At 37.9% G+C, this 13,804-nt stretch overlaps 1 protein-coding gene across 1 annotated transcript in view; it reads right to left on the bottom strand.

Moving 5' to 3' along the window:
• Tex15 (testis expressed 15, meiosis and synapsis associated) overlaps positions 1 to 13,804 on the bottom strand; it is a 121,482-nt gene that overhangs the window by 35,493 nt on the left and 72,185 nt on the right. Inside the window, exons 8-10 of the mRNA XM_028768145.1 lie at positions 9,332 to 9,569; positions 4,307 to 4,453; positions 2,574 to 2,736 (exon numbers count right to left, since the gene is read on the bottom strand). Coding sequence (XP_028623978.1) covers positions 2,574 to 2,736; positions 4,307 to 4,453; positions 9,332 to 9,569 — 548 coding nt within the window. The remainder of the gene's footprint in view (positions 1 to 2,573; positions 2,737 to 4,306; positions 4,454 to 9,331; positions 9,570 to 13,804) is intronic.

Below are 13,804 nucleotides of genomic sequence, written 5' to 3'. Positions count from 1 at the left end.
ATCTCAAGAAAACTACGTATTGCTATCTCTTATGAATACAATGATGGAATTTATTAACAGAATAGTAGCAAGCAGAGTCAAGACCACCTAAGATATAAGTTGGACCAAATGGTATTATTCACATGTCCAGTTTAAGAGATAAAAAACATTTGACAAAATGTAACTTTTAACTTATTAAACTAGGAAGAAAAGGGAACTTTAATATGATAAAGGGTATCTACAAAAAGGTCACAACTGACATCAGACTTATTGATAAAAGACTGAATTTTCCCCCAAAGTTTTATTTTACACATCAGGAGAAGGCATTGGATCATCTAGGTGCTGTGAGTTGAATTCAGGACCCCTGGAAGAACAGTCACTGCTCTTCACCACTGAGCCATCCCTCCAGCTCCTCCCCTGACCCCAAATTTAAGAACAAAGATATTTGTTCTCACACTTCTCAAACATTCAACTTGTTGATACTAGACAAGCAGAAACAAAACTCAACCAAGCAAAAACGCCTAAAACAAACCAACCCCCCCCCCCAACCAACCGAGCAAAAACCAAAAAGACATCCAGATAAGAAAAACTATCCTTATTGGCTGATGAATGACCTTATATATAGAAAACCCAAGGAATACACTAAAATGCTAAGAAAACTAACAAACTCAGCCAAGCTACAGAAAATGAGATCATTATGCAATACTGACCATAGTTCTATTTGTAGTGACCAACACAGAATGAAAAGTAAGAATTGTATTTATGCTAGTATCCAAAGGAATAAGTTACTTAATAACCTTAATAAAACTATAAAACAAATCTTGAACACTATATACTTTCTAAGATACTTATAATCAAAAAGTCAGAAAATAAGTTTTAACAAGGATGTGGAGAATTTTAATACTCAGATACTGCTGGCCTCAAACTAGCATTAATACAAATGATACAACCATTTTAAAAAAGTGTGGAGAGCTCCTTCCTCAATTTACAGATGTATAATATGGCCCATCAATTCAATGCCTATGTATACTATGTCAAAGACAAATGAAAACATGTTCATTTGAAAACTTGTACAGAATCATAGTATTACACATTCTGTCTAAAGTTGAAAACAACCAAACATCCATTGACTACTCAGTGTATAAGACGCCTGCACACATGGAGTAAAACTATTCCATAACGAGTCAATTTTAAAAACTTCATTTACTTAGGAAAACACTCATAAATAAGACAGATTTAACTTCAATTATCTTCATATATAATAATGTATCTCTTTTGAGATGTCACATCAGGTGTGATGGCTCACACCTCTAATTTCAGCAATCTGGGAGGATCAAGTAGAGAGATCATTGTGTATTCCAGGCCACCTATATATGACAGAGCTCCCGACTAGTCCTGGCTGAAGAGAGACTGAGGATACACATGACACATTCTTGTCCATCAAACACCGACAAAAAGTACAAGACAAAACCCACCAAACCAGAGACAATAGTTTTAATGCTTACATGATCCAAGAGCTAATATATAATACAGCTCTCACAACTCAATTAAAAAACCCAGTTCAACTGAAATATGTGGGTAAAAGATTGGACTGAAAATGTCAGAGAAGTGGCTATTTGATGCTGGGGCTCTTCAAGAATGTGTACCTGGTTTGAACATCTAACATCCAAAAATGGTTGTGCACTTCTGTAACCCCAGCATTAGCATGTGGAGACTGGAGATCCCAAGAGGGATTATCAATCTTGCTGGTAAAATGAACTTTTGGTTCAGTGAGAGATGCTGTCTCGGCAATTAGGAAGAAAGGAAGACCCCAGACATCCTGCTCTGAACTCTGCAGCTATCATGCATGGGCACTGGCATACTCAGACACACGGAAAAAAAAAAAAAACCCTCACACACAGAAAAAACCTCACGTACATACAAAATGAGAATTCAAGCATCTAATAAATCTACCAAGAGACCTTGATGTTGTTAGTATTTGAAAAGAGAACATCAGAAGTAATGTACAACTGCAACATAAAACGGGAAAAAGTCTGACAGAACTAAGTATTCCCAAAGATGGCAAGTACAATTGAAAACTAGGAAAAAATAAATACACAACAAACCCACATATACTAACCATTAGACTAGTAAAAAAGACTTTTAAAATAGTATGTAGAATGATTACATAACCTAATGCACTTGAGTCAACCACTTTAGAAAATCACAGGCCATCATCTCTAGTTAAAGCTATACATTCTTAGTGTTAATACAGACTCCACAGTAAAATTCCAGCACAGTAGCACGGAGATCCTTCTATCAATACCAATGTGGAATAAGAAGTAGCAATGAGACCCGAACGTCCCCAATACAATAGCAGTTACACAATGCAGTACTCTCCATCCATCCATAAAAATGAACACATTATTGTTCTAGCTATAAACACAGAAAAGGTACATGTACATATACTAAGCCAAAGTGGAAAGATTGTATACATATAATCCTAGACATAGAAAATAGAAGACAGGTAAAACAACTATTTCTGTTAGAGATTTATAACGTATTAGAATACTAGGAATGTAAGACCAGCACAGCTGAATAAAGTAGTATCTTACCGAGCCTCTTAGGAAAACCTGTTGATGGGAATCTCAGCGATGTCATAAGCTGTCCATTACCTGCCTTTTGACCAATACATTTTACTGTTACTACTGCATATGGAAGACATTGCCTAGGTTTATCTACTGGTCTTGAAAATAAATCATATTCATAGAAGTACACCTGAAAGACATAAGAAGAAAAATCAAACTACTGCAAAACCCTGGCCCCTGGTTTCCAATGGAATATCTTAACCCTTAAGATTCATCATGAACCCTGAGCAGTCTCAAAAAGGAGCTAGAGAAAATGTAGCTAAAAAACCCACTACTTCTATCTTGGTAGTTCTACCTCTTGATAGTTAGAATGTTGCTTTGTCATTAAGGCTGTATACAGATTGTTCTTCTATATCAAATCTAAGGCACCAGGGTATTTTCCCACATGAGCACTACCAGAGGGTCTGTATCCTGAACGACTGTGGTTTCACTACAACCATTTACGCTGTGATTTTGATGAAAGGTTCCAGTATTATTTGAGAGAAAAAAATGTTTATCCCATGAATATATCACTTAGCTCATAAATATTTCAAAAATAACGCCCTCCCCCAATGGAAACCCAAGAGCGCCTCTGCCCCGCTCAGGGGCTCAGGGCAGTCCTGCCTCGTTAGGGGGCATCCCTTGCTTTGTTATGTAAGCTTTTCTTTAACCGTCACTTAATGAGAAGACAAGAATTACAGCAATCCCTCTATCTTCTTAAAGTCTCGTCTGCTTAAGGATATATGCAAGTTCTTCCTCCCACCACATATTTTTACTTAGAAGCTACCAATACTGGCAGAAGCACAATAATGTCTTAAAATAAGCAGTATTTTCTATAAAAATGTATTGTATGTATTCTGAAACCTATTTCAAGTCAGACACAACAAGGAAAACATCAATACTCTTTACACGCTATGTATTTCCAATTGAAGACGTATTTTACTTATCTACAAAGTGTTAAGCAAAAATATAAAAACTGCTCCTTTACTCAATTCATAAAGCTTTCCTTTGTTCTTCTTCCAAGTGTAAGAAATCAATATAATGGATCAAAATCATCTTATTTTAACATATTTTAGTTGATACACCACGACTGAACATATTTATAGAGCTAAGTGTGAATTTTTTGTTGTATGTGTGTGCGTGTGTATGGTAACATGTACATGTTAAGACCAGAGGTCAACTTTGGGTCTCATTCCTCAGTACAGTCATTTTAATTTTTGTTTTGTTTGGATACAGGGTATCTTTAAGGATTAGAATTTACCAAGCTGGTGGCCAAAGTACCCTAGAAGCCCTCCTCCTCTGCCTCTCTAGCTCAAGGATTACAGGCACATGCCACTACATCTGTGTTTTTTTGTTTTTTTTTGTTTTTGTTTTTTTTTTTTTTGGCATGGGTTCTGGTGATGGAACTCAGGTCTTTAATGCTTGCAAGACAAGCACTCTATGCACAAAGCTCCTCCCCAGCCCTCAGTGTGATGTTCTGATATATATATTTTGTATTCTATCAGAACTGAGTTAATCTCACATCCCATTTTTTAACGATGAAACATCTGAAATTTACTTTCAGCAATTTGAAATATAAGTGATTGGTTGTGACGCTACTGTGAAGCCTTGTTCAAATGAGGGGAAGACAGCCAATTTAGGGGTTAAGTCTATGTCATCTAAATAGTTCTGGAATATGCATGTATCTCTCAAGTTACCAACTGAACCCAGAATTAACATACCATTGAGTTGTAGGCTTGTAGCTCAATGGTTTCTTTCAGAGAAGGCGTATTTCTTGACATATGGCAATCAAAGTTGGGAGAAGGATCCAGAGAAACTTTGTTTTTATCTATAGAAGGTTGAATTTTCTTTACTCTCCCAAAGAGAACCTAAAAAGTAAAAGACAACATCCAAATACTTTAAAGCCTCATGTTTTTAATAGCGATGAATTAATAAACTGTTAATCCGTGCTGGACGAATGGGATGTTTTACTATGGTAATCACATCACTTACTTCCCAATTAAACTCTGACATTAGAATTACTTGTAATAAAAGCTTCAGAAGTGAAGTTTTTTTATTTCTAGAAGTGAGTTTACTGGGCAAGTGTATATAAAAGACTACAAATATTTAAGTTAGAAATTAACACAGAAGGGTGGGGAAAGAAAGAGAGACATAATCTAGATGGTAAAATAGTTTTCTTTTTTTTTTCCATTCAGTTTTTATGATGTAAAGCTCTGGTTAGCTCAAAATACACTATGTAAGCAAGGCTGCCCTCAAACTTGTGATAGCTTTCCTATCTCTACCACACAAGTGCTGTGATGCAGGACCAACATATTAAAAGTAATATGTAATTAAAAGTACCACTTGAACAAAGTGAGGGAGATTATCCACAAAGAGGACAACTGAAAAACTAAAGTCCTAGTAAAGTGTATAAACGAAACTAACACTACACAGCCAAACATTCAAGTACTGAAAGCAGAGAGAAAAGATAACGGATGAAATTCAAGAAAACAAGTCGCTAAGATCACAGAGAAAAGTCTTTGAAGAATAGTGGCCATGAACTGCTAACCCTAAATCATGCAGATTTCACTATGTAACAGTTAAAAAACTTCGCCACACCAAAACCCAAGTAAGTATACGATTCTAAATGGTCTAAATCGAGAATGAATGAAGAAAGAAAGGCTTGAAGTACAAAGAATATTGCAAAAGGAAACATTTTATATACATTCTGTAATCATATTCATTTTTTTTAAAAATAAAAGATTATTTTATTTTAAAGACCCAAATAAAAATATCACAGTCCAGTTGCAAACTCTCTGCATTTCAGGGAACTTAGAGAAGACATTAAGGCTCAGGTTTTACACACACACATACCCCCAAATCAAAATAACCAGCAATGGAATTGAAACTAGAACACTTGCCTCTGTGTCCTCTTTCTTGACTCTCATGTCCATCCCTGCACCCTGTCCTTCCTCATCACTTATGTCCCCCTCCCCAGTCTCCTTTCTAATGTTACTCTATACTCACACTTACAGCTGTTTACACACATGCACACATACATTATGGGCTAAGACCCTTCTATGAAGTAGAATAGATTCATCTATGAAGTAGAATGTATTTTAGAAAACGTTTGGTGATAAGAACAGGCAAGTCAGATAAAATATAAATTAATAAAAAAGGGGGGAGGGGGCTAGAGAGATGGCAATGGCAGTTCACAACTGTCTGTAACTCTTGTTCTAGGGGACCCAACACCACCATAGAGACACATGCAATCGAAACACCAATGTACATAAAATAAGAATAAATACTAGTAAAAAAAGAAGAGGCAAGTCTGGCTGAACTACACACAGAAACACTCTCCATTTTGTGTTTTGTAACCCTTCACTAAATTAAAAATTATCCTCAGATAAAGCTTATTAAAAATAAAAACACAAATGTTATATTAAACTAATTCTTAAATAATGCTTTGGTCAAGATACTGTTCACTAATTGAGCAAATACAAAGGAAAATCCTCAAGGAAGTGGCCAGGGTTACTAGCAGGCAATTCATTAATGTAAATCATCAACATACATTATGTAACAAAGTTTGAACTCAGGAAAAGCCACATCAAGATTATTTACTAGACTGGAAGAGAACATCTAGGGGTCTGACAAAGGTTTTCTAAGGACGTGAGAAAAGCAGCAGGTATACGTGGAGAGAAATAACTAGTAATGGTGCCCTTCTCAGGACAACTGAGCATTACACAGCAGAACATGTAACAGTACACATGTCTCTGACATGTAAAATTTGAAACTAGGAATAAACCAATTCTTGCCAAACAGGAGTCAAGGTATAAACAGCCACCCTTTCAAGGTAAAGACATTCTGAGTAGTATTTTGGTAGCCATTCTTATCATGAGGACCAGAGCTAGTCTCATATCAGCCTGTAGAGACAGGCAGCTGGCGAGCTACATGCAATGGTACAGAGCTGTCTTACAGGGCCACAACATCACTTCGCTTTCTCAGCAACTTAAGAGGACACATTCTCCAAGCCAGTCTACAAAGCCTCAACAAAAAGAACTGTTGGAGAGGATATAAAGAACTGGAGCCATTAAGTATTGTTGGTAGGAAATTGTACACAAGGTTGGGGTCTGTCTTAGTGCTTTATCTAGTCTGTTCTACTGTATCATCTTCTATTGTCTCTCTAGTTAGTTCATTTCCAAGTCTTGTATACTTGTTCAGAACTAGTCTGAATTAGAAGCTGTTTATTCTCTCTATAAGATTGTTCAAATCTTTATGCTTGGTCCTGTAATTGCCTGTTAGTTAAATATCATTCCAATGCTGTTAGAAAACATTACAAGGTAATTCATCAAAATTAAATTAGAATTACAATACAATCCATAAATACTATTTCTGTGTATATTACAAAAAATGTAAGGACCAGTGAGATTGACCATCAATAAAGGTACTTGCTGCCAAGTCTAATGGCCTTCATAGGATCCACAGGGTGGGAGTAGATAATCGACCCCCACAAGTTGTCCTCTGACTATTGTAGGTAAATACATGGATATAATAAAGAAGAAATTTAAGTACAGGATTTTTTTGTGTGTGGCATGTGTATGTGCATGCATGTAGGCACATGTACCTGTGCGTGTGTGCATGTGTGTATGTATAGGACAGAGGTGTAGATGTCAGTGTCTTCTTCAATTCCTCTCATTGTTTTCTAAAACAGGCTCTCTCACTGAACATGGAGCTTACTGAGTTGTCTAGACTGGCTGACCAGCAAGCCCAAGGGATCCAGTTCTATTCCACCTCCCCAAAGCTTGGATCATATGTGATCTACATCTCTCTTTTACATGAATGCTAGAGATCCAGACTTAGTACCTAACATTTGCATGGCAAACGTGAATGACAGAGGCACTGCCCAGCACCCAAAGAAGGATCTTTAAGGAGTATTTGTATATCTATTGTCATAGAGCCACTAGTTTAAATAATCAAGATGACTGAGGATGCAAATATAGCGCATATACCTTCTAAGAAGGAAAAGCTGACAAGAAGGATGACCACAGCCTAAGTGATGTGACAGTAACAGTGACTTCATTCATTCGAGGTACACACAACACTCTATTGTAAGCAGAAGCAGAATGCTAGCTTTCAAGTTCTGGAGGGAGAAGGTTTGGCATTTATGGTTTAATATATGCAGTATTTGGTTTGAAGAAGCAATGAGCTGTGGAGAGAATAGATTTCTGCAGCTACTGGATTGTATTTAAAAACTGCTCAGAGTACATTTTATTTTATTAAAATAATCAAGTTTGTATAACACGTAGGCACTTACAGTGTTTCCATAGACATGCTAGGGACTAATGTATGCATGGTGGGAAAATACTCTATCACTGAAGCACACACCAACCCAAATTTTATTACTGACAATTGAGTGAAAGTCTTTCTAAAATGTTCTGTTCTCTTTTCCTTTTTGTTTTTTGCCTTCATTTCCTATTTTCTTTTTTAGGAAACAGGGTTTCTCTGTATAGCCGTGGCTGTCCTACAACTCACTCTGTAGAAATGGCTGGCCTCAAAATCCAGAAATCTGCCTGCCTCTGCCTCTCAAACAGCCCTGGGGTTACATCCACATCTAGCTTTACACTTGGCTGCTGGGGATCAATATTTTGCATTCTCATGCTTGTGGAGTAAGAGAACTTCCCACTGGGCCATCTTCCTAATACATGCTTTTACTTATTAATCTGTATCTGACAAAATGTTGATAATTACCAACAATGTGTGTGTGCCAAGTTTCTAAAACAGGGTTTTGGTATGTTCGGGCAACCCTTGAACCCCCTGTGCAGCCCAAGAAGGTCTTGAACTCCAAATCTTCCTGCCTCAAACCCTCCAACATGCTTGAATTACAGGAATGCTTGATCTATTTAATTTTTTTTTTTTTTAAAGATTTATTTATTTATTTTATTTATGAGTACACTGTAGCTGTCTTCAGACACACCAGAAGAGGGCATCGAATCTCATTACGGATGGTTGTGAGCCACCATGTGGTTGCTGGGATTTGAACTCAGGACCTCTGGAAGAGCAGTCAGTGCTCTTAACCGCTGAGCCATCTCTCCAGCCCCAATTTTTTTTTTTTTAAAGGTTTTCCGAGACAAGGTTTCTCTGTATAGCCCTGGCTGTCCTGGAACTCACTCTGTAGACCAGGCTGGCCTCGAACTCAGAAATCCGCCTGCCTCTGCCTCCCAAGCGCTGGGATTAAAGGAGTGCGCCACCACCACCCGGCTCTATTTAATATTTTAAATCAAGTAACTACATAAACATTTCCATAAGGCTTAAAAAAATGCATTGTAGAAGCTGGAGAAATAGCTTCGTGGTTAAAAGAAAGCACTTGCTGCTCTTGAAGAGAACCCAGGTTTACTTCCCAGCACCCACATGGTAGGCTACCAACCAATGGTCACTCTAGTTCAAGAGGATCCAATGCCCTCTCCTGCCCTCTATAGGCAGGCACACATTTGGTGCACTTACATAAACACAGGCAAAACAGCCATTCACATAAAAGATATCTTAAAAAAAAAAAAAATGCTGGGCTGCAGAGATGGCTCAGTGGTTAAGAGCACTGACTGCTCTTCCAGAGGTCCTGAGTTCAAATCCAGCAACCACATGGTGGCTCACAACCATCCGCAATGAGATTCGATGCCCTCTTCTGGTGTGTCTGAAGACAGCTACAGTGTACTCATAAATAAAATAAATAAATCTTTAAAAAAAAAATGCTTGTATGTCCTACCACCTACCTTAAAAATCATAATACTTTCTACAGCTGTGCTTCTACTGTGAGCATAACGGAGGGCAACGTCAACATGTCTAAAGAGATATACTCCAAGAAGAGGATTCCCAAGTATCTTCAGTGTGGATGCTCCAACACTTAGCCCATTCTGGTAAACGTCTACCATGTCGTTCTGAGGAAGTGCCAGAAAGCAGAAATGTTCTTCCAGCTCTCTGCTGTGTCTTCCACTCTCACGCATCTCTGACCTATGTAAAAACAAATGACATAAATACAGTTAAACTTTCATCTTATCAAAGAAATTACAAACTACTGGCAATAATCAGAGGTACTAGCTTCCACTAGGATGGTGGTGAGTCAGGCTGAAAACCACCCAAAGACCAAGTTCAAAGTTACACGTCCAAGATTTATGAGTAGCCTGAAGGAGCTGATGGTAAATAACTAACATTTACTGAACATTTCTAATGCAGCCAGTACACGATCTTAAGATTTATTACATGAGTTTTGTTCTCAAATATCTAACAATTTTTTTTTGTTATAAACACTGAGCTACATTATGCTTCAGCTAGAGTGGCACTTAACAGGGTGGAATCTCATTTTACCGGGCCCCATGGCTTATGGAAACACAGGACTGTCCATTCAATCAAGCCCTCCAAAAGCATATACTACTCACTTTGTTGTATCTCTTATCATACCTCACTAATTCCGTTAACACTATAAACTTATTCTTTAATTATATCTTCTATGATGAACTGTGTCAAGTGACTGAAGGGTATTATTTTTCAAAATTTGGAGGGATGTCATGTACCATAACTACTACATAAAATGGTGTTCTTTATGTAAATATACAATATATATAGATGTGTACACACGTAACACACACACACACACACACACACACACACCCCTTCTGAATATTCTGTAGCTTGGCCATTCTCCCCTTCCTAGGCCTCCCTATTCCTGAGAAAAAATACAACTTAAATTAGACCAGCTCAGAATTTTACAATGGCTTTTAAGTGTTTAAATGAAGAAACAACATAGCTCTTTCAGGATGAAATGAGGTTCTCTGGAAAGCTTGACAGGGAAATCAGGAATTCTCAAATCCTTCAAGGCCAGCCAGCTCAAAGTGTAATGCAGTATCTCTGTTGTAAGCCTTTGGAAATGTGCCAAGAAATCTCAGTTGTCTGAGATTTCTTGCTAGTTACTGATCTTTGCTAGTTACTGATTCAAAGCCTTTTCCAGCCTCTTCCTACACATTCCTTGGCTTATAATCCATTTTCTTCATCTTCAGTGTCAGCAAAGGCCAGAACCTGTCTTTCCCCAACTCCTTTATGGCCATCTCCTCTCTCCGATCTATGTTATTATATTCCATCTGAAAAGAACTCGTGTAATTAAGCCATATCCATTTAGATGATGGGCTACCCCCACATCTTAAGGTCTATAAACTCAGTTACACTAGCAAATGCTTTGCATTTCCTTCCCTCCTTCCTTCCTCCCTTCCTTCCTTCCTTCCTCCCTTCCTTCCTTCCTTTGCCATGTAGGGTAACTCATAGGTACTGGAGATGTCTTTGGGACAGTATATGAGCTTCTTTAAAATGTTTTTATTTTATGTATATAGGCATTTTGCCTGAATGCATATATGTACGACCTGTGTAACTGGTGTCCATGAAAGCCAGAAGAGGGTGTTGGGTTCCCTGTAACTGATATTATGGATGGTTGTGATCCACTATGTGGTATTAAGAATCAAATCTGTGTCCTCTAAGAGCAGTAAGGATTGAGCATCTGTCCAGCTCCATACAAGCCTTACTATGGACAAATTCTGAATTTGACTTTTCAAAAGTATTAGGAAGTCCCTTTTCCCCATGCCATCTTTCCCTCATCAGATGCCTCTTATGGTCATCATCTTGTACCAGCAACAACGAAGCCTGTATGCCTGATGCATCAGCTACCAGGAGATGACAGTTCTCATCCAGCCAGCCTCGTACGCTGTACAATTGCTGACCTGTCTTAACTATACTTGCACATCAGTTAAACAGTAAAGACGGGAGTGAGGCAGGTTATGTGCAAGGAGGAGGTGTACGTTATGCAGAATGAGCTAGAATTACAAATTACTAGTCTGTTCAGCCAGCTGCCCTTTCTCGTAAGCAACTCTCAACACAAATTCTTTCCAATGATTCTCCAACACATCACTGTTCTCTAATCAGCGCACACAGAGAACCACCCAAACTTCCATCGATTTTCTACACCTTGCCCCACACTCATACAGTGTGAGATGTCTTCCTTTCAAGACAGGTGTGAATACATATCCATAGTCTACACATCCACTCAAGAAGCACATTGGTAAGAGTTCAATTACCTACAACCAAAATACAACTGTGATTAAAAAAAAAAATCAGAGAGCCAATTAAAAAGAATGGTACAGCAAGGCCAAGTGTCAGATGGGCCTCATTATATCCTCCTAACTAGGTCAGATTTCTTGCCTAAGGCTCGTAACCATAGCAAGAGAACTTTAGACAATGGTTGAGACCAAGAATTCCTGTTTCCTGGTAACAAGTCTCTGAAACTTTTTTTTAATCACATAAATTTGAATATATAATGACCTTTACCTGGATGTTAATTTGGAGCTGCATTACTCTTCTCTCTTTGCATTAAAAATATCTCCTGTGTGCCACTTGTGCGAACACGAATGAACACACACATACACACATCCCCCGACACATGAACACAGGCACACAGACACAGACACACACACACACACACACACTCTACAGATGTACTGCCACGCTGATTTTAATATAGTTTGCTGGGGGTAGCTTGAGTCTTTATATTTGTAGAAAGTTCACTACCAAATGAGCCATTTCTCCAACTCCAAGCAAAAGTCCATCCCCACTCCACTTTGAGACAGGTTTCTCTGTGCAACACCCCTGGTTGCCTCTACTTGGATCAAAGTTGTGTGCCTAGTAAAATTCTTAACTGTATAAATCTGAGTTCATTTATCAGGAAGAAAATAGGAAAAGAAGATATTTAGGGAGTATCATAAGTGACAGACCTGTGCTTTGTTAAATACAGTTTTACTCATACAATCTTTGGAGAAAAAGATTTTCTACATAACTTTATAAGCCAAACACCATGGAGATGATGTCACAATCAGAAAACATCTCTTTTCCTGAATCTTAATTTTCTATAATTTTTAAAAGTGATCTTTCTTTGATTTAAGCAGGAAAGTCATGACATTAAATACACTGATATTTTGTGTGTTTCATGAACTCCATGGACTCTGTCCCAAGTCAAGTTATCACCAACCTCCCATCTGAGAGCACAGGGGGAGGGCGCCTGTTACTCTTGCCCCCTCAACCACAGTCTATTTTGCAATAACTCACTTGGGAGTATCTCCTTTCCAGTACTAAATTCAGTTTCAGTCGAGATGTGGAGACTTCAAGTAAAGACAATCTATTGTCTTAAGAGTAATTTTGCTTGATCTCAGCTATCAGGTAGTCTTTCATATCAGGAGCAATTCATTAGATAATTCCAGATCATCATGAGGATCCAGGTTTACCCCGTTTCTGCCCTGATGTCCTTAGCACAGGGCCATCCAAACAGGAGCCTCATTATGCCAGGAATGCTTTGTACCAGGAAACAGGCGTTTTCCTTGTTCATATCATATTGGCTTCTCCTCCTTAGAGACTCCTATGCCAATCTTCTCACTGGCATTTGTCCAAACTATTATAATTCTACTCTTAGAATTGATCATGAAGTTGATGAGATTAACCCTGGGATGATTCAGACTACATAGCTGGGGTGGAAAATGTAAAACTGGACATTTACAGAAGATTTAATCACAATATCAAGGTGAGTACGGACGATGTTTAATTTAAAATGATACACTTTCATATAGATTTAACGTATTTACAAATACTTAAGAGTAGAAAAGAGGTCAGCTGATACACATTTGTGCAAACTTAAGAATTAAATTTAGCTTCTCTCTTATCCACAATTCCACCCTAAGTTTCTAAACCCTTTCAAACAAAATACTTCTAAGGCTCCTAGGTCAACTCCTGACTTGAGCACCTCTACCTTTAGTATAATATGATGCTATTTATATCTACCCAGACATATTGTTTATTATAACTTAAGCTTTAAAGGGTAAAGGCCAATTAAATCCTTCGTGTGAATAAAACTTTACTCACACGTCTATATATGACATGTTATATTTGGTACAACGCTTAACGAGTGTTGAAACTCCTAAGTTCTTAAGGGTATTCACATGTTCTTGCTAATTTAACACCTACAAAGCATAGCCACAACATAGGGAAGAATGTAGACTGTCATCTTGTTGGAGCCACCTGTTTGACTTAAGACTACAGATTATAAACTATTCTCTAAGAGAGGCTGAAAGGAAAGGCAAAGGCGGTCAGTCACAGTTTCCTTTCCTCTCCCACTCTGTAACTCTCGTCTGCTAAGCACTTTTTTTCAGTTCTCCTTT

The sequence above is a fragment of the Grammomys surdaster genome, unplaced genomic scaffold (genome assembly GCF_004785775.1).
Source record: "Grammomys surdaster isolate TR1022 unplaced genomic scaffold, NIH_TR_1.0 185, whole genome shotgun sequence".
Lineage (NCBI taxonomy): Eukaryota > Metazoa > Chordata > Mammalia > Rodentia > Muridae > Grammomys > Grammomys surdaster.
Note: the sequence above shows the minus strand (reverse complement) of the source record. Positions and strands in the feature narration are given on the sequence as shown.